The 25,358-nt window shown below is 50.2% G+C and overlaps 1 protein-coding gene across 2 annotated transcripts in view; it reads left to right on the top strand.

The window, feature by feature from the left end:
• The window catches only part of SAMD4A (sterile alpha motif domain containing 4A), a 99,151-nt gene that overhangs the window by 46,423 nt on the left and 27,370 nt on the right, over positions 1-25,358 (top strand). For both annotated transcript variants that reach the window (XM_008637308.2, XM_008637307.2), the window contains exon 2: positions 14,308-14,826. In XM_008637308.2, the coding sequence (XP_008635530.1) occupies positions 14,308-14,826 (519 nt within the window). The remainder of the gene's footprint in view (positions 1-14,307; positions 14,827-25,358) is intronic.

The raw sequence follows: 25,358 nt of genomic DNA, 5'->3' as shown, positions 1-25,358 counted from the left end.
CCCCCAGCTCTCCCAGCCTGGCTCCAGAGCAGAAGGGCTCCAGCCCTCAGAGCATCTCTTTGGCCTCCTCTGGACTCATTTCAGCAGCTTCATGTCCTTTCTATGTTGGGGGTCTCAGAGCTGGATGCCAGACTCCACGTGGGATCTCACCAGAGCAGATCAGAGGGATGATGCTCACCTGGTGATTCCCAGAGCAGCACTTTGGAGAGTGCAGAGGTACCAACTCTTTTTTTCAGGTTTGTTTTCCCTTCTTAGGTGGAGCACTAAAAGCCTTTTGAGAACCGTGCTGTGACTTCCAATCCAGGTTAAAATGACCTTTTTTAGTTTATTCTTCCCCCTCACATTGTTATTTTTGGCTTGAAGGAGGGCAGTGACCTGGTTCATGGCACAGCCCCACAAAAGGGTTGTGTTGAAGGGGTAGGATGCAGAGCCTGGTGCTCATGCTGGCATAAGGGGAGCCCCTGGTACCCCATTCCCTGGGGGTCGCTCCAAGTGCATTCCTGTAGAATGACTTCAGACAGTATTTGAAAACTCATAAGGTTTAAAGCACTGTTGCAATGCAAGAGCAAATCTGAGAACTGAGACTTAAATCCCTCCCCGCGTATACAGGGGATTTGGAGAGGGACTGGATTTGATCCAGGGTTTCTCAGTGTTAATTCTCCAGTATCTCCGACCATTCTGCAAAGACCAGGACAGAAATCTCTGGAAGAAGCCGCTGGCTGGTGGGGGGTTTGCCTTGCTACGTAGCCACATTTATTTTTATTTTACTTTTGAGCTGGTATTCCAGGAAAGCCCATTAAAAGCTGGCAGCCGGCTGCTGAGGAGCAGCTTGCCGGAGCCGAGCGCCGACGTGTGATGCCGGAGGAGCCACGCCGAGGGTTGGGGATGACTGATGGTGTGAGGTGTCGGTGGAAAGGAGGGGAAAAGGGGGATGTTCTCACTCCGCTGAACTTCCTTCCTTTGTGTTTCCTATTAAGCCGAGGGAGCCGCGCTGATGCGGCTGCTTTTGCAGCCTTCCAAGCTCCCATTTAATTGTGGATGATTTCATCCCGGCCTTTTTTATGCTGAAGCCAGTGGCCTGCATCATGCAGCAGTGAATTTAGGCAGATTTTATTTGCATGTGAGTCATTGAGCTTTTCCAGCTGAATGTCACCAACTTGGAATTTTTGTCTGATTTTGTTGTTGTTTTTGTCTCTTGGTGTTTTTCCACCGGTCTTTTTTCCCTGCCCTTTGCTGCCTGCGCCCCCTCGTCCCTCCACAACCTCCCCCCCGAAAAAATAGGAAAAGACTAAATGGGAGTTTGAGTTGGCAGTGGGAAAGGACGGGATTAGGAATGTTCAGGGGAGAGGGGGGGAAAAAGGATGCTTTATGTCACTGGGAGGGAAGGAGCAGAGCCAAGTCAAATTGAGGGCTCTAATTTGGGAGCGGTGTTATTACAGGTCAGAGGGAGTCAGTTACTGGCTAAATTGGGAGGGCTGTCACATGCCCGGGCTGGAAATGCTGCTCACATGGCTGGGGCACACAGGCTCCTGGGCAACTCGGTTTGATTTTGTTGACAACGCTTTAAAAAAATAAAAAGAAAAACTTGTTTATTTTCCCTCAAATATAGGCTCTGTAGCAGCGTCCCTCTGCCTCCACTGCCGCCTCATCCCGGCCCTTGCTGCCCTTTGCACAGAGAAGTTTATAAATAGAGCAACTCCTCCATTATGTGCAGCTTCAGTCTCTTTATTTTTATACTGGAATCTGTTCAATGATTAACAGTTTAAACCATGTGCTGTATATCAATACCTTGCATACCCTTCATAACTTATTTTTAGTATTATTTTTCCCCCTTCTCATCCTTTATCCATTTTAGGCAGCACCATTATGACATTCAGATAATTTTTTATGTATTTATTTTAGCCTTTGAAGGAACTTATCTGCATTTCAATTAAGCTTTTGGTAAAAGGCTTTTTGCAATTGAAATTAAGAAGTCAGAGGAGTATTTCCTCCGTGCCTGTGGTTGTGCCTGTAGTCTCCTCACTGAAAGTCAGGAAGATTCGGGCATTTTTATGGATTAGGCTCAAAGAGATACAAAAAATTGCATGTTTTATTTCTTTGGCTTCCTACATCCTAGGAAATTCCACTGAAAATCTGGATTTGAGGGCGTGTTGAGGCATGTGAGCAATATAACCCTGGTGTAAGTGAAAGCAGGCAGTGAACTCATTTCCCACCTGTACCCCAGGTCCCAGAAGCAGCAAAACCAGCAGCGTTTTCCCAGCAGCTGAGCTCATGGCCTCCAGGGGGTGATGGGACTTCTGGAAGCAATCTGCAGCCCCTGTTTAATTATGCTTTTAATCCTTGCTGACCCATCCTGTTGCCGTGGGCCAGGCTCTGCGGGCTGAGCTCAGCTGGCTTTGCACAGCAACCAACAAAAGCCACTTGACCCAGGATCTCATCAGGATGTCTCTTGTCCAGCAGACCTGGCACAGCTGCTCTCATATTCCTGTCTCCTCGTTGCATGCACAAGGGCTGATGGATTCCCCTCTGCTGTCCACGAGGGATGTCATTTTGGTGTCATTTCTGCCATGAGAGCCTTCTCCACCCACCTGTGGATAGTGCTCCTGCTTTCTCCTGCTGTCCTGCCCCGGTGGGCGGAGGTGGAGCAACACCCCACTTGACAGTGTCCACAGCGTTGATGGGGCTTTTGCACCTTTGCACGCTCTCTGTGCTCAGGTGGGAGGGACCCTGGCACTATTTCCCTGCACTTCCCAAAGTCCATCCTCCCCATCTGAGGTTTGGGAGCAGGATGCCCGTGATGCCCAGGAGCTTGGGTGCTCCAGTGAGTAAAGGGAAACTGGCACTGAGCATCCTTGTCCAGTGTCAGGTTGGCTTCACTCTTCAGGACAACTCTCACAGGAGGTTGGTTGTTTTGTCTGCCAAGCATCTGTCTTCATCCTGACCTTGGGGTGAGAAGCAGGAGGTGGCACCTCATCCTTGTTGATGTCCTGCCGGCTCTGAGCTCTCATTTCTGACACTGAACCATTTCCCACATTCCTCTGTCCAAGCGCTGGGCACTTGTTGAATTTTCACTCTTGTTTCCCACCCGTTGGGACTGCTATCATCAATGTAGACATCACTCCATGCTGGCTGGACTGTGGCTTGTGAAATCAGTGAAGCCAACTCCTCTTTCCCAAGGTGTTCTCTGTGCCAGTGCTGGCCACGTTGTGTTGAGAAGCTTGGATACCATCATTCATGTGGTGTAGATTCCCTTGGCACCCGTGGGGCTTTTGATAAGGCTTCCCAGCGTGTCATCTTTGCTCTGAGTCAGTGAAATGCTCTCAGCATTGGAAATCTCTGCACTAAATTAAAGTCCTGTTGCTAGGGAGTGTTGTGATAATACAGGGTATTATGCTCCATAGCAAAAGTGTGCAATGGTGCAGCCTAGAAAACAAATCCATAAAACCTCCTGTCGGATGCACAGTGTGAAAATCTAGTGTACTTCAGCTCAGCATTAAATATGTCATGGAAAAAGGCTCCTGCTCCTCCTGAATTTCCTGAAAGTCTGCTTTGGGCTGAAAACTGTAGTGGCTGGAGCCAATTTAGAGAAGGAAAAATCCCTGCTCTTGTTGCTGTCTGCAGAAGCTCCTTAATGATCATGCCATGCAATTCTCCAGTGCTAAAAATACATCACTTCTGGGTTTGTACAAACAGCCTCCTAATGACTGGAGCTCTGGCAAGCTCAGGAGGTAGAGGGGGAAAATAGTGGCAAAAATATGAAAATCTTACTCATTTCTACTCACAGTGGAGCTGGGCTCTTCTGTCCTTGTGGATCTCAGTGGGAGTTAAGGGATGTTTTGGTGAGAGAGATTCCAGTTTGTTCTGCATCTGACCCAAATAATGGGCATTCTGCTCCCAGTTTGAGTTTACAAGTTAGGTGGAGGGTGCTGAGCTCCCTGCCCTGCTGCTCTGTCTGCTGGTGGGGTTTCATCAGCCTGTTTGGGGTGACAGGATGGGAAGATCTGATCAAGGGTTGTCCTTGAGCCTGGCTTCAGTGCCGAAATTCCCACCTCCTGCTAACGCTTGATGAGGCTGCTGCTGCTTTGGAGAGCGTAATGGAGAGGGGAGCTGCCAGTGATAAACAGCTGAACTCGCTGCCCAAGGAGAGCTGCCTTTAAAAGGGCAACAGGTCGAGTAGGGCTCGTGTCTTATCTCACACTGGGGTTTTGGAGAGGGGAGCAGGGGATCGTTTGCTTTTTATTTCCCCAGAACTTACATGTCATACAGTCACCTGCTCCTTGCCTGGCATCCCAAGAAGAATAGCAATAAATTGTTGAAAGAGTCGCCCAGAGAAGCTGTGGCTGCCTCATCCCTGAAGTGTCCAAGGCCATGTTGGATGAGTCTTGTGCTCTTGTGGAAGGTGCCCCTGCCTATGGCAGGGGGGTTGGAACTGGCTGGTCTTGAAGGTCCCTTCCAACCCAAACCATTCCAAAATTCTATGAAACTGGCTGTTCTTCCAAAGTGAAGTGCAGCAGCCTCTTGCCACCCAGAGGTGCTGACAAACCCATCCCTCCTGCCTCAGCCCTGGGTGGTGAAGGACTCTCCTGTTGCCCACAGGGGAATGCTGGGAGCTGTTGCAGGAAGGTTGTATCTTTGGGACAGAATTGGTTTTGGTGGTTAAATATTCACTGCTGCATTTAACAAGGAATATTGTGCCGTTAATTTACATGGAGCTTCTTAATCTCGGTAATTAGGAATGGAGGAGATGCTCCTTCCTGAATTCTTCTGTGCTCTTGTCAGTGCTGAACCACAGAATCACAGATTGGTTTGGGTTGGAGGGCACCTTAATGATCAGCCCATTCTAACCCCTTGGTGTGGACAGGAACACCTTCCACTAGACCAGGTTGCTCCAAGTCCTATCCAGCCTGGCCTTAAATCCTGCTGTGTAGTCAGAAACGCTTTGCTTTTCATCATTACATGGCTCTTGCCTTTGTTTCTCCAAGGATCCAGTGTTTCCTGCAGCGGGGATTTCCCCAGCCACCACCTTTTGTGGGACGTGCTGTGCTTATTGCTCCTTTTTTTTTGCCTCTCTTCCCTGCATCCACTCTGGTCTGTTCACCTCCCCTCCCACTTGGAGCTTCTCTGCAGCAGCCACTCCGGTGGAAAAGAAACACTAAGTACTTTCCTAATGTATTTTTAGCCTCTTAGAGTGTGACGTAGCTGCTGGAAACACGGAGGGGAGCCAGCACCACGTGAACCAGAGGCTGCTGCGCATCACTGGCAGATTTTCCATCGAGCACGGTGCTCCCTGGCACCGTGAGGGAGCCAAGGCGTGAGGTGGGATGTGGGTGCTGGAGAAGGGAGATGGTGCATGTGCCTGGTGTGATGTCTGTCTGTCCTCTCCTCGTGGGTGCTGGTGGACAAAAGGTCCATCTGTGCTTCAGAGAGGTTGTCCACCCTTGAATCTGTGCATGAAAGTGACCAGTCAGGGAAAGGGGAATTCTGTGGTTGCCTTTTTATATCTCGTTATACACCAAAGATGCTGGGGTAGCACTGCTGAGCGTGTTGGACCTGGAGGTTCAAAGCTGTGGGGTTGGGTGCTCCAGGAGGGGAAGTGCAGAGCTCTTAATGCCACACAAAGCAGTCCCCAAGCCCTCCTGGTGCCCAGTTGTTTGCTGGCTGTTCCCAGCTCCTAGCAGAGGCTTGTTCCAGGGCAAGAGCTTCACCACTGCTTCCCAATTCCTCCCCAAGTTGGCCTGTTAGACCTGAATGGGAGGGAGTGACAGCAAAAAGCCAGCCACGAGGGTTTATTGGCTTTTCCTCTTGTCAAATCCCGCATTATCCGCTGGGGTGAGCGGTTTTGGTGACCTGTGAGGAAGCTGTTCCCAGGATGCAGAGTGGCCTCCCCCAGCCGCTGCAGCGCCGAGAGCCACAGGAGGTGCCAGCCAGCCGTGGATCCAGCCGGCACGGTGCTGCCTGGCACGGCTCCCGCTGCCTTCAGACGTGTGGGATTAGGGCCTCTCACCCCGCTGAGGTCAGCGCCAGTGCAGGCACAAATTCGGGCCTGTAGCAGGGGGAGGTTGGTGGGATTGATACTCCACGCCACAGCCTCACAGGCGTGGAGGTGCTTGGAAACACCACCGGTGTCTTCTCCCCTGTGTTGGCTGTGATTTTGCATCGGTCTGGGAGCAGGATTCAGGTTCAGCGGCGTTTCAATGTCAGCCTGCCTCTCTGCCTGGTGCAGCTGGCAGGTCTGCAAGAACCTTTATCGTCGAGATGTTTTTCCTTTTAATTAGAGTTGGTTGCAATAACGAGGAGGCACATGCTGAAATTCTGATTATTTGGCCTCTGGTGGAGGGAGAAGGCTGCCAGGTTTAACAGCAAGGGTATTGGTGTGCTCTGGATGGGGTACAGAGTGCTTCCAACGGGGTTCTCACTTTGTTTTCCTTAATGTTGGGCTTTTGAATGAGGCTGATTTACGAAGGGAATGATGTCAATTCGCCCAAACAAAGTATTGTGACTGGGCCGACCTGCAGGTGCTAATTACTGCAAGTAATAATTTAAATCCCTTCAGCTGGAAACACTTTGTGCTTCACCCTCAATCGAGCTGCTGCAGCAGGAGCCAGGGCAGAGGTTTATATCTGCAGTACTGTTGGAGAGTGGATTTTTGTGATAGGTGGTGGGGAGCTGGCCCATCTCGCAGACCAGTAAATGCAGTTGTGGGAAGGCTGGGGCTGGCAGCAACCTGCCCTTGGTCGATACACTCGGTACAAATTCAGACTCGTGGGTGAAATCTCTTGATTTTTTTGCTCTTCTGTCGTATCTTTGCAGCACTGTCCTGTGTGAGGTGGGGTGTGGTTTCTCCACCCTGCTCATAGAATCACTGAATGATTTGGGTTGGGAGGAACCTTAAAGGTCATCTAGTTCGGAATCTGCAGTCAGATGAATTCAAGCATAAAACCAGATAAATTCAACTGGAATTGAAGGCAAACTGAAGTGCTCGGGAGAAACTGGAACGAGTAGATGTAGAATTCAGGTTTGTCTGATGATGGTCACTCACTGGGAGATGATGCTGTGGCCATGCAGAGGTTGTTGGGCTGTGTTCATGTGCAGGGTCAGGGTTCTTGACCCCTTTTGCCCTGGTGAAGGCATCCAGGCATCTGGAATAGGTCTGAGATCCCGGGGCTGACTGGAGATGACCGTGGTTACCGCAGGTTTGGGGGATTTAGATGGAAGTGCAGCACCTCCTGTGGATGTGTGGAGAAGCTGGTGGGTAGTGATGTGCTGCTGGGTCTTTGCACAGCAGGAGGAGTCCAGGTGCTGATTTTTCTGCCTTTGGCAAAAAAAAAGTGGGTGCCCTCCACATAGCTCTGCCCATCACCCAGATTCAGTGTTGCATTCATAATCCAGGAAACGGCAAACAATGGGAACCTCTTCTGGGAGCTGCTGAGGAAGCCTCTTGAAAAACCTTCCTGCAAACCCAGAAATAGCCATCTCTTGCTCTGTGGCCACTGATTCCAGGCTCACTGGAAGCAGTTGCCAGCTGCCTAAGCATGGATTGGATTTCTCTTTTGCTGTTGGCCATCCAAGACATGAAAACCTCAGTGTTGTCCATCCCTAGAAACACTTGATTGCCATCCAGGGGCACCCAGTTCCTCCCTCCAATCCCTAATGCTGCAGTATGTCACTTTACAAGATCAAGGATCCCAGCCTAAACTTTTAGTACAAATTCCTGTTTTTTCTCCCCAAATACATCTGAGAGTGCAGTTCATTTCAGCCCTGCTGGGAAGGTGCTTGGAGGGTGCCCTTAAGATTTGAGCATCTGGTTGATGGTTGGATTCAATGATCTTAGAGGTCTTTTCCAACCTTAATGATCCGATGATTCCCTCTCTTAGTCATTTCTTGCTTGGGCAAATTATCTGAATGGGCTTTTGAGAACTTTTTATGGAAAACAGAAAACAGGGCACAATAAAACTGTAATTTAAGAGCAATTTGCTGACAACTGGAGCCCTTAAGTGCACTGACTTGGCATTGAGGGGCAATGATACCAAGCCTCCTGTGTGAATGTCCTCTTTGTCAGTGTGCAGTTTTACAAACACTTCTAGTCTTTAAATTGTTGTCCTTGTTGCTCAGGATAAGCTGTTGTCTATTTCATAAGTTACACGTCACTCAACTCACTAGCTTCATCAAAATCACAATCAGCAAATACATGGAATCCTGGAATAGTTTGGATTGGAAGGGACCTTGAAGACCACCTTGTTCCAACCCCCTGCCTCAGGCAGGGACACCTTCCACTATCCCACATTGTTCCAAGTCCCTCCAGCCGGGCCTTGGACACTTCCAGGGATCCAGGGGCAGCCACAGCTGCTCTGGGAAAACCTGTGCCAGGGCCTCACCATCCTCAAAGGGAAGACTTCCTTCCCAATATCCCATCCATCCCTGCCCTCTGGCAGTGGGAAGCCATTCCCTGTGTCCTGTCCCTCCATCCCTTGTCCCCAGTCCCTCTCCAGCTCTCCTGGAGCCCCTTCAGGCCCTGCCAGGGGCTCTGAGCTCTTCCTGGAGCCTTCTCCTCTCCAGATGAGCACCCCCAGCTCTCCCAGCCTGGCTCCAGAGCAGAAGGGCTCCAGCCCTCGGAGCATCTCTTTGGCCTGCAGAACACTTCACTTGTGTTCTGCTTCACTGTGAAATGTGTTAAGTTGTATATATGACAACAGGAGAGAGAGATGAGGAGAACCCAGTTTCTGCTTTCAAAATGAAATGCTTTACCTTGGGTGTTGGTTGTTTTTTGGGTTCTTTCAAGGGCTTGAGAGTACTTGGTGTTACCGGTGTTCCTTGAAGACGTGTCACCTGGTGAGCCCACACGTTCTTTTCCTGTGCTGACAGCTGCTCTTGGCCATCCCTCTCAGCAGGGGTGGTGCTTCTAAACTGGAATTCTCTGGTCCAGAAGTCTGTTTGCAAAAATCAAAACTAGAATTAAAACCCCTGCAGTTTGGTCCTTCAGGGTTTGTGAATGCAGGCACCAGTGTGCTACTCATGTTGTTTTTTGCAGGGACTTTGTCTATCCCTGCCTTTGTCCATCTGGCCTGGCTCTGTGTTTGAAAAACTGTGACTGTTTGCAGGACATCATAACTATGTGCCTCGCTGGTGGCTGAAATAACCCCATCATCACTCAAGGAGGCAGGTTCAGAGAAAAGGCAGCAAGGTCCCTCGTGCAGTGCAGCGTTAGAGGTGGATCCACCACCACTGGACATGGAGACAATTAACAGTTTGCAGGGATCCAGCAGTGATTAAGCAGATTTGTGACAGAGAAATCCCTTAACAGCTTAATATAATTGACAAACTTCACCTCTTTTTCCAGCCAGAAAGCCCTGGTTTTGGGGATGGTGTTGGTCCTATTCATAGCACAAGCACAGGTTTCAGTCTTGGAAGCAGGATCCAGCTATATTTGGAGCTGGATTTATCCACAGGCATGCTGCACATGCATCAGCTGGGCTGTCTAGCAGCAAAATCCTGTCAGTTAAGTAATCCTACAGTAGAAGGTAGTTTCACATCCCACCTTCATTCAGCTTCTCATCCAAGAAAATGGCCCATAACAAAAATTGGGATTTTCTGCTTTGGGGGTACCAGCAGCTCCCATCCCTTCCCAGTACAGGGCTGGTCAGTTGTTTTCTTAGCTCATCTCCAAAAGGAGATAGCAGTGCAATGGCAGCAGAGGGCAGAAAAGGGATTTTTGGGGAGTTTCAAGGCAGCAAGGGGGGTGGGATTTAACTTTGGGGCTCTTTCTATGCTCAGATTTGCTGATATTTGTGACATTCCACAAAGCAGCGAATGGGAAGCACCAGGCATCCCTGAAGCAGCATCCAGGGGAACTAATGAGGGGGTCATGTGATTAGTGCCTGCAGCCCACCCCAGGTATCGTGTCAGGACCCTGGGATGTGGTATCCCAAAACACATCCTCATCTCAGCTGACCCGGAGTGCTTTTTCTGGCAATCAAGGATGAGATATCCCAGACGTCCAGGAGCACGTGGAAGCAGGTGGGGGGCTGAAGTGGGGACTCCTGTGTTCAGGGAGAGGGTGGAGAGGGGCTTTGGGGTGCTGCCAGCCCCTCTCCCCTGCCCACAGGCAGCTCCAGCTTTCCCTCTCCTGCGCTGCCCTCTCCAGATCCTTCTATTTTCTGGCAGATAGGATTAAGCCTGACCTTCTGCCCCATCTCAGAGAGAGCCAAACCTCTTTCGGATCTAATTATTTTCCATTTTTGTTTAATTGTGCACATCCTGCTGCTGGCTGAGAAGGAGAGCAGCTCCTGCCTAGACTGGGGCAGGGAAGGGCACCCAGCCCTTCATCAGCCACAGGCTTTTGGGGCAGTGCTCCATCTTTCAGGGTTGTGGTTTAAACCCCCAAATCTTTTGGAGGTCCAAGGCAAAGTTCCCAAGAAGCAGCTCTGGCACCATCCTGTGTTTCTCCAGGGGGGTCCTTCATGCTCAGCTCTCCCCCATGTGAGGAGGAAGAGTCCAGCCCCAGCCACTGCCTCCCTCATCATTATCCTCTCCTGCACCCAGTTTACACCAGGCTCTGCTTTCTCTGTGTGTATTTTGCTCCTATGTTTAAGTGGCACCAACTTCTTTGAGCAGTGCATTGCAGGCCTTTTTTTAATGATCTTTGATTTCTCAGTTTATCTGAGCTGCTACAGAATCCCAGCTGGTGCCAGGCTGGGGTTTGGCTGTGCCAGCCTGAGAGTGCTGCTGAAGAGCGATGACGAGATATCGGGGTGTGATATCCCTCTCTGCAGGAGGATGGGAGAAAATAAGACGTGTTTTCCACTCACCAGGCAGCTGACTAAGAGAGAGAGGGGACAGATAAATCAGATTCGTCCCAACAGGAAGCCTTGCCTGGAGCAGGGACATCTGCATATGGAAAATATGGATATGCTCTGGTGGGCCTTGAGTCCTGCTACACTCATGTGTCCTTTACAACATCACTTAGGCTGAGTGTTGCTTTCCCAAATCCCATTTTTTAGCACCAAAACAACCCCTCAGCATTCCCCTGGGCACGGGAGTACACCCAGAGTACCAAAAGTCACCTCTGCTGCAGTACAGCAGCTCCTTCTCCACCAAAGCTGTGCCACGTCGTGTCCCTTGCTCCTGTCGGCACAGGATGGCTCGGGCACGCTGTCGGCTGGCTCAGGAAGTGTCTCTGGAGGAGGGGGAGGTCTGTGGAGAAGTAAATACCAGTGCAGAAAGTTCCAGGGAGAGTTGCCAGCATTTCCAGCAAGCCATCTAGCGGCTTCCTATTAAAACAGTTGCATGCCTTGGAACTGGGAAGGTGAAGCTGGAGGGGTGAGTGCTGCTCACCACTGCAGTTGTGTCGGGAAACTGATGTCCAGGGTTTGGTCTTAATTGGGTAAAGGTGCTGCTTTAACAGCCCTCTTCTGGGTCAGGGGTGGTGGGAGGGTTGGGTTAGCTGCTGGCTGGCAGTATGGGTCTTAGAGAATCATGGAATCATGGAATATCCTGAGGTTGAGGGGACCCTCAAGGATCGTAGAGTCCAGTTCCTGGGTTACAGAATATCCTTAGTTGGATATTGATTTGTTCTTACGCCTTCCCAAGAGCAAACCTGATGAATGATCCTGCAGATGGAGATCTGGATCTGCATTTCAGTGATGTGGGTTCAGCTACCCTAGCTCAAAAACATGTGGAGGATAGAGGGATAATCAATGATTTAGAGGAGCTCCCTGTACAGAACAGATTGGAGACCACAGATAGGGAGGAAGAACCTGAAGCTTTGGGGTTTTTTTTTCAGCATTTTAATTGATGAAGTTTTGGGGAGTGTGTTTAAAGCAGGCAGGAGGAAGTGCTTCTCCACCACGTGGCTCAGTCGTGGCTCCTGTAGCACAGCCTAAGACAGGGGCTGAAAGGTTGAAGGCTTTACAGAGGGGTTTGGTCAGCCCTGGAGGAGAGATTGCCATGGAGCTGGGAAGTGTCAGTTGGCTGGTCAGGGTAGATCCTGAGCTGTCCTTGTTTGGAGTTTGTATAAGCTCTTCAGAAAAACATCTGGTGGTGGAGATCTCACCATGTCCTAGGCCATCCTGGGACAGTTTCATCATGTCCAGCTTTGTTCATCTTTGCTGCAGTTCCAGCCACAGAATCATAGAATTGTTTAGGTTGGAAAAGCCCTCCAAGATCGAGTTCAACCATTCCCCCAGCACTGCCAAGGCCATCACTGACCCATGTCCCCAAGTGCCACATCCACACAGCTTTTAAATCCCTCCAGGGATGGTGACTCCACCATTTCCCTGGGCACCAGCAGATGTGGAGAGGAGCTTGTCCATGCCAGTGTTCACCTCTCAGCAGGGTGTGAGGCTGGCTGGTGCAGCTTTTGTGTGCAGAATGGTATCTGACTGATGTGGTGCTTCCCAAGCCAGGCTCTTGCCCGCCTCGTGCTGCACAGCCGTTTGTTCTCACCTGCATGCACCTATTTAATGTTTGCTCCTATTCATGCAGATGTTCTTTCATATCTTCTCTCCACATCTCATAGAAGCATAGAATATCCTGATTTGGGAAGGATCCCTCGGGATCATTGAGTCCAACTCCTGGCCTTGCACAAGACATCCCAACAATCCCACCGTGTGCCTGAGAGCATCGCCCAAACGCTCCTGGAGCTCTGGCAAGCTGGTGCTGTGACCATTCCCTGGGAGCCTGTTCAGTGCCCAGCACCCTCTGGGGGAAGAACCTTTTCCTGATCTCCAGCCTAACTCCCTGGAGTTAACTCTCTGACACAGCTTCATGCCATCCTTTCAAGTCCTCAACATTGACTTCTAATCCAGTTTCCTGGAGTGTTTTCCTTTCTCTTAGCGTGATACCTGCACACTGATCACATTGATCACATCACCCTTATCACCAGTGACGTGCTGGGTGATGTCAGGGCCAGGACAGGTCTCCTTGCCCAGTACATCCTCCCAGTCTGACGGTGAATCAGCACCACCAGCTCCCTCCATATGGTTTTCGGATGAGTTGTGTGCCCACATTAGAGCAGTTTCTCTCTGCTGTGCTGCTGAGGGAGCCATGTGCAGCAGCACCTAATGAGTATCAAGATATACAGCACTGCCTGTTCTTCCAGCTATTCAGAGGCCAGTTGCTCTGTCACAGAAGGAAATTAAATTGCTCTTGACAAATGGGTGTCGGCAGTCACTTATCATCTTGTTATCTTCTAAGTGCTTACAAATAGGTTGTTTCATTATTTGTTCCATCAGTTTTCCAGGAGTTCGAGTTAAGTGACCAGTTTGTAATTCCCTGACTTTTCCTTCTGCATATTTAAATCTAACCCCTAGGTTTGCTTTTTTTCCCCCCTGGTCTTCTAAAAACTCTCCTATTTGCTGTGATCTGACAGAGGAATAGGAGCTCTGGGGCTGCTTCAGCTGAGCCCTTCCCTCCTTATCTTTGGGGCTGGTGGATGCACCAACACTCTGGTTGGATGATTGTGTTCCTGCTGGAAAGCTTCTTCCCTCTGTGGCTCTCACCTGTGTTACCTCCTTTGAATCTTGACCTTTTCGATTTTCCAACCAAGTTCTCTTGAAAGGTTAGCTTTATCCACTGAGTGCTTTTGTGTAGTGTTTTCTGTAATCTGCAACAATATGGAAAATTTGGGCCAAATCGTGATCAAACCAAGACAGATCTTGGCACCCAATGTGGGGCCTGAGGGCATCAAGAGAAAGGAGTGAAAAAGGAATAACAGTTCCTGGGTAACTTAATTTTGTGTGCTGGATATAGGAAGTTTGTTAGGCAGCACGATGTGGTCTAGTTTCCCCTGATTTGGGTGGCAGGTGGTCATGGCTATATTCTTCCCTGTTGTAGCTACTTACCTGAACATGGGTCCTGTGATTAAGACTACCATTGCTGTTATCCAGTTTGCACTATGTGTCGAGGGTTAGGGTTAGTGGGGGTTAGTGGGGGTTGGGGTTAGGGTTAGGGGTTAGGGTTAGGCTGGGTTAATGGGGGTTGGGGTTGGGGTTAGGGTTCAGGTTAGGGGTTAGGGTAGGCTTCAGGTTAGGGTTAGGAACAACAGCAGTGGGGTACATTTGGGTGTAGTTTGGCTTTTTCGGTGATTTTCGGGAGCATCTGGTAACTTCTGGCATCCAGTTTGCCGTGACCATGGTTTTTGGAGGGTGTTGACCCCCTTGCCAGGGAGGTGCTCACGCTGTGGCAGCACGCATGTGGAAATCTTTTTGGCGTGTTGTATTTACCCTGCCAGGGGCTGGTTATTTCTTTATTAACTCTGTTTTTCAATTTCTCAATTATCTTCTTTTCCCCCCCCCCATATTCCTTCAACAGGAATCATTAACCAGTGGCAACAGGAATCCAAGGATAAAGTGATCTCCCTCTTGTTAACCCACCTGCCTTTACTGAAGCCCGGCAACATCGAGGCGAAAGTCGAGTACATGAAACTCTTGCCCAAAATCCTGGCGCACTCGATCGAGCACAACCAGCACATTGAGGAGAGCAGGCAGCTGCTGTCCTACGCCTTGATACACCCTGCCACCTCCCTGGAGGACCGGAGCGCCCTGGCCATGTGGCTCAACCACCTGGAGGACCGCACGTCGGGGGGCTTCGGCGGGCAGGGCCGGGGCCGCTCGGACTCGGTGGACTACGGGCAGGCGCACTACTATCACCAAAGACAGAACTCCGACGACAAACTCAACGGGTGGCAGAACTCTCGGGACTCCGGCATCAGCGTCAGCGCCTCCAGCTGGCAGGACAAAAACCTGGCCTGCGAGAACGGCCACCTGCCCCTCTACTCCTCCTCCTCCGTCCCCACCACCATCAACACCATCGGCACTAGCACAAGCACCAGTAAGTACCCACGGGAGGCTCTGGGGACAGGCCCCTCATCCCACTAGGAATTACTGCTTTGCCGTGGTTAGCAGAGGGGCTAAATTCATCTGGGCCATAGAAAACTCCTTTTTTTTTTTTTTCCTTCTTCCTTTCCTCACCTGCTTTTTTTATTTCCTGCTTGCCTTGTTGGGTTTTTTTTCCTCTAGTCCTGTGGGGTTTTAAAGACCTGGGACTTGGAGAGGAGGAGGGAAAACCAGCAAAGCATAAGAAAAAGGTAGAGCAAAAAATACGTGTTATCAAAAGGAACCCCTTGTATTTCATGTAGCTCTGTGTAGATTTACAGTTCATGTTTCAAGAATGCTTAAAGCAAGTGGAAAGCTGATGATTCATGCCCAAAAGTGAGCTGGAGGACTTGAGTCAAGTCCAAAAGTGTGCTGAGGACTTACTGGGAGGAAATGGGATTGGGACCCCAAGTGCAGGCATAAGTTTTGGAAGCAGGACTGGAATCCACCAGCTTCAGGGTATCTGAAAACATCCCCTTGTATTTGCAGTGCAGAGGTGTGAAGCTGGCGGTGATTGACAAGTTTAGATGGACAGTCCTCAGTGTTTCCCAGGAGAGTTGGGTGGTTCTTTCCCCATGGAGACATTGCCAGGCTTTGATGGATGGTGCAGAGCCCAGCCCAAGGCTTGGACACGCAGAGATGCTGCAGAGCACTGTGACTGGAGCTTTATCACGGGTTTTGTGTGACGCTGTAGTGCAGCTATAACTGGTGTTTAAAGCAGCCATTGATGCCTGTGAGCCTTCCTTGGGAGAGCAGGAACAAGGCATCTTCTCAGTAGGATTCAGAAGCTCCCCTGCCCACCCTCTTGCTCTGTGGAGGGCTGTCACGCCTTTGGGTGACTGCCACCATGTCACCTGCGGGGTTGCACGTCCTCCTTCACTTTGGGATATTCAGAAAGGCTCTCTCCAAGGTGCTTTTTCAGCATCTTCTAGAAACCAGGGATGCAGAGAGCACTTTGGGGAGGAGAGGCTTCTTGTGGTAGCAGCCCTGGTTTCTCTATCAGTGTGTGGAAAGCCACAATTAAATAGCTAAGAGCTTTAAAATGGTCACTTAAGGCTTCTGGGCTTTTCCCTCTCCTGTAAGAATTGCATTTTTTTAAAGTGGTGTTTCAAATCAGCAGCAATACAAAACACAGCTCTGGGTTTATTGCTGTAGCACCCTGGTCCCTGCCTCTCCCATGTTCATCCTTGCAGGCACGTGGGGATTTAGCAGAAGGGTCTCAGCTTCTCCACTCTCAACCATTGTGCCCATCCCATCCCCTGCCTGTGAAGCCCCCAGCTCATGTTGCTGTGGGATTGTGTGATGTTCAGCTTCTCTGAGAGCCAGTCCCTGTCCTGTGGAGCTGTTCCTGGGTGACCAAGCTACATGGGAAAGGTTTAACAAGGAGGCAGGGTGAGAAAAACCCCGTGAATTTACTTGCAGTCGGTCTGTTAAACCTCTTCAAGGATTATTTGGGGGGGATTTTCCATGTGGTTTTTGCAGGCCTGGTGGTTCAGAGGCTTTGCACATCAGGGAGGCAGTGGGAAGAGAGGCTTCAGAAGGGGTCTGGTGCCTCATGTCAGGATCTGGAAGCAGGGAGGTGTGGTGGGTGCAGCAGGTTTAATCACTGACGGTGGCTGAAGCTCTGCAAGATGTGTTAGGTCTTGAAGGACTCTTTCCACAAACCCCACAGTGTTTCTTTGAGCCTTTCTGTGCTCAGACTTAGCTCTCAGAAGAAGCTTTGACCCACCCCTTGCCCATCATGGTCCCCAAGTATTGGCACAAGATCCCAAAACTGAGCAAACAGCCAAACTATTCAGCAGTGCCTGAGCTGCTGCACTGCTGTGGTTTTTCCTAAATTCTCCCAGAATTAGGTGTGTGCAGCAGCACTGGGACAGGAACACCTGTGGCTCTGCCAACAGCCCTACTCTTTACCCAGTCTTTTGCTTGAATCCCTCCTCGGTCTCTGCCACTTGCTTGGCTGCATCATGCCCTGCTAGTGATAGTTTAGTCCCACATGTTAAGCTGTTGTAACTCCTGCAGACATATTTTGGTGGCACCATGCTCAGACAACCGTGAGCTGAGCTGGAGGTGACCCAAGCACACTTCATGTGTTAGTCCATAAACTTCCTTAACACAATATTTGGCTTGGGCACAAGCCTGGTAAGTCCACAGATAGATGCTAAAAAATAAACACGGCTGTCAGCCTTTGTCCCAGCCCCTTGACTCAATCGATACATTTATTAATCTTTTATTCCAAAGCAAAGCCTTCAACCCCGTAGTGTTTGTTTAGGTTTTAGTGTTGTTATTAGTTTTAAGTTATCCCTCTTACTCAGAAGTGTTTGTCTGTGCAGAGGCTTTAATCCAGCAACACCCTGCAGGGCACAGCCTTCCCTGACCCATCCCTGCAAAGGCACTGCCTGTTGCTGACACTGGAATGGGGCAGAGTCTTTCCCAGAGCAGTGATGTGGTGATCTTGCCTGAGCTACGTTCTTCTGGTGCTGTGGCACAATTAGGTTTAATGCCATCATGGCACAGGGCTTAAATATGGGTGGCTGAAGCTCATGTGATGTTTTGCTTTGCGCTGTCCTTGACTTTGACTCAACCTAGACCTCGGCTCTGAGATTTGGTTCAGGATTGGTTCATCTCCAGCTCTCCCATAACAGCACTGATAGGGGTTAGCCAAGGTTAGCCAAGACTTGAGGAGATGTTGTGGGAAGCAAGTCTGGGGTGCTCTGAAGGAGAATCACTCTGATTTACCACAGTAATGGTACTCCAGGAGTGGGACCAGTGTCCTAAGTGATGAATTTGGATCTGGAGTGATCAGAGGATATGGACTCACCCCAAACAATGGAAGTCTGCCCAGAGAAGCTGTGGCTGTCTCATCCTTGCAAGTGTTCAAGGCCAGGCTGGATGGGTCTTCAGCCTGGTCTAATGGAAGGTGTCCCTGCCCATGGCAGGGGAGTGGAACCAGATGATCTTGAAGGTCCCTTCCAACCCAAACCATTCTGGGATTCTGTGGCGTTCATGTGCTTCTTCCCATCCACTGCATCACTGCTTTCTCAGCCATTCCTGCAAAGCTTGAGATGCAACTTTAAACCAAGCTTTAGTGTGCTGGGGGTACAGGCAGCCTTGGCATGGGCTGAGGAGCACAGGCAGGGAGTAGGCTGGAGCTGCTCCGGCGTGGGGGACGGGGTGAAGCCCGGAGTCCTGGCTCTGTGGCTGGGTCAGGCAGCAGTTGCAAAATGTTGGGGTTGCACAATGCCTTTGTGACAGAGACACGGCCTGGGAACTGTGAAAGGACAGAGGAAAGCAGCTTGTTTTCAAAGCTGCCAACAGCTTCTTGCATGGGGGCTCCAGCTCCTTCCCTACCCCTGTAACCAGCTCCACCTGAGTACAGTCTGATGGCATGACAGGATTTGTTGTCCAATGGAAGAAGCACAGCTTAGCCCTGTGTTTGCCACCCTCTTGGAAGGGAATCTGTGTGGAGGCAAAGGAGGGTCTCCTGTAAGATGTGCTGAGGAGGAGGAGGAATGCAGGTACATTGGTCTCATTTGGACCATAGAGTCACAGGTCAGTGATGGATAGATACAGAGACCTTGCTAGGGAATATCCTGCAGAGCAGGAATCTGGCACTGTGTTCATACTGGGGGGATGTTGCACTCTGGTGTTTCAGTGTCACTGCACTGCCTGGGTTCCCTCTGTGAGGGAACAGAGAGGTCCTTGGACCAGCAAAGCTTTTGCCATTCTGGAGCCACCCTTGTGCTCCTGCACAAATGGGAAAGATGCCAGGTGCTCAGGCCTGCTACACCCTTCCCATGGGAATCTCTGCCAGAAAACTGGTGGTGTTTGTCTGCAAGGAGAAGGAGAGCAAGCAGAGCAAGGGAGAAGAAATACTCACCTGTACAAACTTTTTGTCCTGAAAAAGAAAAATCTCCAGGTTGTCCTAGAGCTGAAGTAAATCAAGGTTCTTCCTTCCATGCACCCCAGCCCAGGTTCAAACTGACAGAGGGCAGGGTTGAATTGGATATTGGGAAGAAATTCTTCCCTGTGAGGGTGGTGAGGCAGAGATTGCCCAGAGAACCTGTGACTGCTCCATCCCTGGAAGTGTCCAACACCAAGTTGGTGGGGCTTGGAGCAACCTGGGATAGTGGAGGGTGTCCCTGCCCGTGGCAGGGGGTTGGACTAGATGATCTCTAAGGTCCCTTCCAACCCAAACAATTCTGTGTTTCTGTGATCCTGCCCTACAGGCAGATCTGCAGCTGCTGGACTGTGTGTCAGAACGTGTGTGTGTGACATGGCTTGCAGGATTTTGCCAGCATTTGCTCTATTGATGGAATCCCCAGTGAGAGGGCAGATGAACATGCTGGAGCTCTCCCCGAGTCATCAGGGAATTGAGGTGGAACAAACAACACTTGCCATGAACGGAGTGTGGGTTTCCTGACTCTTCCTCCCTTACACTGCTGTGCAACAGCTCACAGCTTAGCACTGGAGACAACCCTGTCACCATACCTGGTAGCCAGACTGAGCTGGGTGATGGGAGAACTGCATGTTTTAACTCACAGGACCACCCTGTTCTGTGTTGGGTTGATGGGCAGCCCACAGGACCACCCTGTTCTGTGTTGGGTTGATGGGCAGCTTGCAAGTTGTTGTCCTCTGTGTAGATTTCAACAACACCTGAAGGGAGCACACTGTGTCTCCTCAGCCTCTGTTTGCCTTACACAAGGCGACACATTTCCTCCCATGCAAACTTAGCAAAACATGCCATGAGAAAATGAAAAAGTCTTAATGAGGTTACAGCAGTGAAGCAAACAAATGTCCTGTTCTTGCTGCAGGGGGATTAGCTTCGGGAATTGCCTTCAGAAAATTGTTTCTCAGTTGGCCTTGCTGAGACTTGGCACTCTGGCACTCGTCCTGCCAGCCGGGGACACCTCTCACGTCTGCTTTTCTTCTCTTTTACTGATAGACTGAGAAAAGCTCGTTGACCTTTATTACACTTGAGCTTCTCAGTGGTGGCAGACAAGGGCATTTGTTGTCTTGCTCATGCCCTCTAGTGTCACACACAATGGGCAGAGAAGACTTTCAGAAGTCTCCCGCTTTGTCGGGTTCCCAGTGCTACAAAATCTTGCTAATCCTGTAGCTTGAAATCAGAATTGTTGTACAAGAAAATCAGGGGTGAGCAGAGTTATTTTCTGAAATCCATGTACATAAATACAGCAGCAAACAGGACTGTGAGTGAGAACAACACAGAATCATGGGATCACTTAGGCTGGGAAAGACTTTTAAAATCATCAAGTCCATCTGTAATCTTCTACTGCAGCGCTGAACAGCAGATACAGATTTTCTGTCCCCTCTGTAAATTCAAAGCACTTTGCTCTTGGGAGACACAGTCCAGGGCCTGGGGACCATTGCTCAGCCAGTGAGATGAATGGTCACCCACCCTCAGCCTGGAGGCCATCAAGCATTGGAGATGGAAGAGGTGGTGGAGAACAAGAGTGATGTCCTTTTGGGGTGTCAGCAATGCTGGGGAAGATCTGCTGCTGCTTGAGTGTGTTTTATAGCCAGCATCCCTTCCTTTTCTAACCCTGCAACTTCAGTTTAGCTGCCCCAGCCCGTTTGGATCCTCCTTTGAGCCTGTTCTGGCACATTCCCTTCGCTTCTTTACTCCTAAAGGGTCTCTACTCTCTGTCTTTGGTTGACTGACAAAGGTCAACGTGATGCTGAGGTCCCACCTTCAGTCATCTCCACAGGCTTTCTAGACTGACACCCAAGCTCTTCAGCCTACCTTTCATCTTCCAAACATCATAACCTGCACTGGAAGGGAAGAAAAGACAGATTCACAGGGTGACTTAGAGTAACCCATCAACCATTGAAGAACACTCAGCTCAGGACATGTGGGAGGGTCACTCTCCTGTTTTGTTCGTTCAAGACTTGCAGACCACAGGTAGCTTTGCTCGTAGGGATGCCCATCAGTGCAGCCATGGGGCAGAAGTTTCTTACCAGCAGCTGTTGGCTCTCTGGGCATGCAGATGGCTCTGGGAGATATGGATGGCTCAGGGGGGATTCCAATGCCTCTGGCAGGTTGTGGATGGTTCTGGGAGGATAAGGGTGGCTCGGGGAGCATGTGGATAGCTCTAGGGGGATGTGGATAGCTCTGTGGGGAGGAGGTTAGCAAGGCAGAGCAGATGTTACCTGAGGCATCAGACAGCATAGAGACAGAGCAGGGTCCTCCCTGCCCTGCCTGCTCTGCTCTCACGTGGGAATGAGTGACAACACGGGGCATATGTGCAGCCTACAGCTTTTGGGATGTGCTGATCCTGCTCTAGCAGGGTGTGGAGTGAGTGAGGGATCCCTGCTTGCCAAGCAGAGTGAGTAGGCAGCAAAGGGAATGTGTTTGCCATGGGTGTGCTCTGGCAAGTGGATTTTCCCAGCAGTGGCATGGATCTTGTGGTTGTACCTCTGCTTGACCCCTCATCAGCCATGATGCTTGGAGGCAGAGATGTCACCAAAGGGCAGAAGAGTCTCCAAAAGGAAAGAGGAGAGCAGACCTCGAGGCTGGGCTCAGCAGTGACTTGCACCAGGTGATACCATGGGTGGCTCATAACCATGGATGGATGGCACTGGTCAGTACAGATGCATGTGAGTGCTCCTAATCCAGCCCTCGTGACACCAAATGATGGCTCCAGGCACTTAAATATTCCCTGTGCTCTGGGCTGCCTTAGCCTTGCAAACAGCCCTGTGTTGGGTAAGCCATGGAGCAGGTGGTGGTTGGTCTGCATGGATGGGGAGGAGGAGAGGGAGCACTGGGTGCCAGCCAGAGACATGTGGCTGTCCCCAAAGTGGGCATGTCACACATGTGTCCTCTGGGATCACACCGTTCCTTCTTCCAGACCTTCTTTATGCAAGGTTTGGTCTGTACCCACACGTGGAAACAGCATGAAGCTGAGTCAGGGAAGGTTTAGGTTGGATATCAGGTTGTTCCCCCAGAGGGTGGCTGGTGAGCAGGCTTCCCAGGGAATGGTCACGGCCCCAAGCCTGACAGAGGTCAAGGAGTGTTTGAACAACAGTCTCAGGCACAGGATGGGATTCTTGGAGTGTCCTGTGCAGGGCCAGGAGTTGGACTTGATGAACCTGATGGATGCCTTCCAACTCTGCATCTTCTGTGAATCTGTACTCTTATGGAGCACTGCTCCCAAGCTTACATACCCTACTCACAAAGCGATGGCTCTGCAGCTTCCTGGCTGGAATGAGGCCACCTAATGTGGGAATCTCTATTCCAGCAGCACCTGGGAATGTTCCCACCCTCTCAGCTTGTGAAATCCCAGTGCAGTCACCGACTGTAGGTGCTCAGGGCAGGGAATGCCTGCCCTGGTTTTGCTGTTGATGGGTTGCTTGTCCCTTGATGGGAGGATAGGACACTATCCTTGATGTGCAGGTTGGAATGGAGGGAGATTGAAGCTTGTGGCTCTGATGCCACCTCCACTTCCCTTAGAGCAGTCTGAGTGTCTCAGGGGTGGATGTCAGGAAGCAGCAGCAATGCTTTAGTCTTTGGGATTCCTGTCGCCAATGAATGTGCGCCCAGAAGCGGCGCAGAAGCTGCCAGGGCAGCTGACTGATGCTCTCCGGGTTGTGGAGCAAAGTCAGGCAGCCCCAGTAATTCTCTCAGACCCCTGAGAAGTCTCCTCTCTCTGGGAGGTTTTGTTGATGGATGTACCCTCCTAGACCCAGGTGTATTTTTCCAGCTGTCGGACACAGGCACAGACCACAGCAAGCCGTGGTTACTCAGTGCATGGGAGCTTGGTGCTCTCCCAAAGGAAGCTTTGCTTTTCCCATCACCCCATGAGCACCTGTGGGTTCCTGTCTGCACTTTGCATCACCCTTGGAGCTATCAGCAGGGGACCAAGGGCTCCGTCTGGGAGCCAGGGCTGTTCCTCAGCACCTCCACTATTAACTTACGTCTGTTAAGGGCCTTATGAGTAATTCCCTCCTTGAACCTTTCTTGTTTCTCCGTGACCTCGTCCCAACACCACCATTCCACAGCCTTCCCTCAAAGCATCGCTAGAATCACATTTGTGATGTTTTCCTGAGCATCTTCATGGGGCAAGAAACGCTTGGAGAGAATCCCCTTCCCGTTGCTCATCCTTAGAATCCATGCAACTCTGGCCTTTGGCAAGTAAAGGAATGGAAAGAGATGAGCTCTCCTTCCCCCCACCGTCACACAGCATCTGCAGTGAAATGGCAGGAGGGCACAGAGGAGGGGTGGGAATGCTGTGGTTTGGATTCATCCGGAGTGATTCCAGTCTCTTTCCCCACTGCACTGGGACTTGCTGTGTTCTCCTGACTCAGTAACACACTGCTATTTAATTAACTTTTGACTTCTGGTTTAAAGGAGCAGTGCACAAAATAGTTATTTACTTCATTTGGAAATTCTTTTATTCGTTACCATAATTATAGCTTCCTCCCCCTTTTTTTTTTTTTTTTTTTTTTTACACTTTTTTTTTTTTTTTATATTTTAATTAGCAAGGGAAGGGAGGGAGGGAGGGGGAATATTTGCTGCTCTCCTTGTGGTTATCACATCCTTCAAATTACTAAAAGAGGCTGGGATAATAGGTCTGGTGATTATATATAGGCACCATCTGCTCTGTGGCTGCTTCCTATCAAAGTGCAGTTAGGAGAGTGCAAGGAGGATATTTTCTCTCCAGCTATATTAAGACTGTTTCCATCTCGGCTCCAAAGCAAAGCTCTCTGCATGCAAATGGATCAAATGTGCTGTAATCAATGGCTCCGTTTTGGCAGCCTTGAAGCTGTTTTTTTTTTAATTTTGTTTTATTTTCCCCTCAAGTTTTGCTATTCCCATCCGTTACGCAATTTTATTTGAGGCTGGTTGTTCTGCATTTGATGTTTTCTTGTAACCATAGTCCCCCTGTTTGCTGAGCAATGCGGTCTCGTGTTAGCTGGCGCAGGGATCTGTGTCATAACTTGAATGCGAGGCAATATCTGAGCAATCAGGAATGTTTTGGAGGATGATGAAGGCAGATTTTTAGGATGCATCTGCTGTCGGTATGTAGAGGAGGTGGAAAGCTGAGCTGAGTTAATTTGGAGCAGTAATGGGAAAGAATTAATACTTGGTTTATGATAGCAGCCGTGGCTGTCCTGTTGCTGCTGGGGATTGTTGGGGAGCATTTCAGGGCTCAGGGTTTGGGAGTCATAGAATTTTAGAATTCCAGACTGATTTGTGTTGGAAGGGGCCTTAAAGAACATCCAGTTCCACCCCCTGCCATGGGCAGGGCCACCTTCCACTATCCCAGGTTGCTCCATGCCCTCTCCGCCCTGGCCTGGAACACTTCTAGGGATGGGGCAGCCACAGCTTCTCTGGGCACCCTGTGCCAGGGCCCCCCCACCCTCACAGGGAAGAATTTCTTCCCAATATCCAATTTGACCCTGCCCTCTGTCAGTGAGAAGCCATTCCCTCTTGTCCTGGGGCGTCCCATAGGGTGTCCCTGATGGGCACCATCTTTTGCATCTTCCTGTGTGGGAAACTGGATACTGCATTTGCCCCTTGATGGCCTTGGGGACCCAGCAGGCTTCTCTTTTCTCCTGGAGCTGGTAAAATTTTATGCTTTTGAAAGATAAGGAGGAGAAGGAATAAGACATGGCCAGCCCAGATGGAAAGGGAAGCTGCTCAGGATGGGGGTGTGTGAGTTCCCAAGAGGCGGAGGCCAGAGGAAGGCTGAAACACTGAGGAATTTGTCTTGCAAGATCTGTGCCATGGTGGCTTTTTCGAATGAGTGAAAGTGGCTAAAAAGAGACAAGGGAGGAGAAAATCCAAACTAAATCAGCCAGGATGGAAAAGGCTACAGGCTGTTTCAGTCTGGGTGATGACTTTGGGACGTACATCACGTAAGACACTCGTTGTCCTCAGGTGTTTTGTCACTGCTAAAGACACACTGCCTCCCTGCTCTCACTCCACAGGTTGTTAATGACTCTAGGGATTATTGGATCCCAGTATATTGTGTCAATTCCAGAGGTTTCACATTCACCTCTTCCACTTGACTGGTTTAAGGCCCTTTGTTTCTCACTCCCAGTTTCCCACAGGTTGCATATTGCTGTATAAAGGATGCTCATCTTCCAGGTTGGCCTCCTGAAATGGTTGCAAGTGGTGGAGGGGTTTCTCCATCTGGAGTGTAACGTGTGGTGGAAGCTGATGCTGTTGGAAGTCTCAGCAGGGAGATGCTCCTCAGACCAGGGATTGAGGCAGTGAGGAGCCCTGGCTGCTGCTGGAGCAAGGAAAATGTTCTGGGACATCCCTTTTGGGTGGAAAAGGACTTTGGGAAGGAGAGTTTCTGCATCCCAATTCTGTTTATCTGGCTTCATTCGTGAGCAGGGGAGGAATTTCTCCCAGGAGCCCATAGCAAAAGCTATTTTCTGGGATAATTAGGGAGGCTCGGTTCAGCAAAGCAGCATTTGATATTAATGGACCGGGATTCCCCAGGGACAAACACTGATTTT

The sequence above is a fragment of the Corvus brachyrhynchos genome, unplaced genomic scaffold (assembly GCF_000691975.1).
Source record: "Corvus brachyrhynchos isolate BGI_N302 unplaced genomic scaffold, ASM69197v1 scaffold245, whole genome shotgun sequence".
Taxonomy (NCBI): Eukaryota; Metazoa; Chordata; class Aves; order Passeriformes; family Corvidae; genus Corvus; species Corvus brachyrhynchos.
Note: the sequence above shows the minus strand (reverse complement) of the source record. Positions and strands in the feature narration are given on the sequence as shown.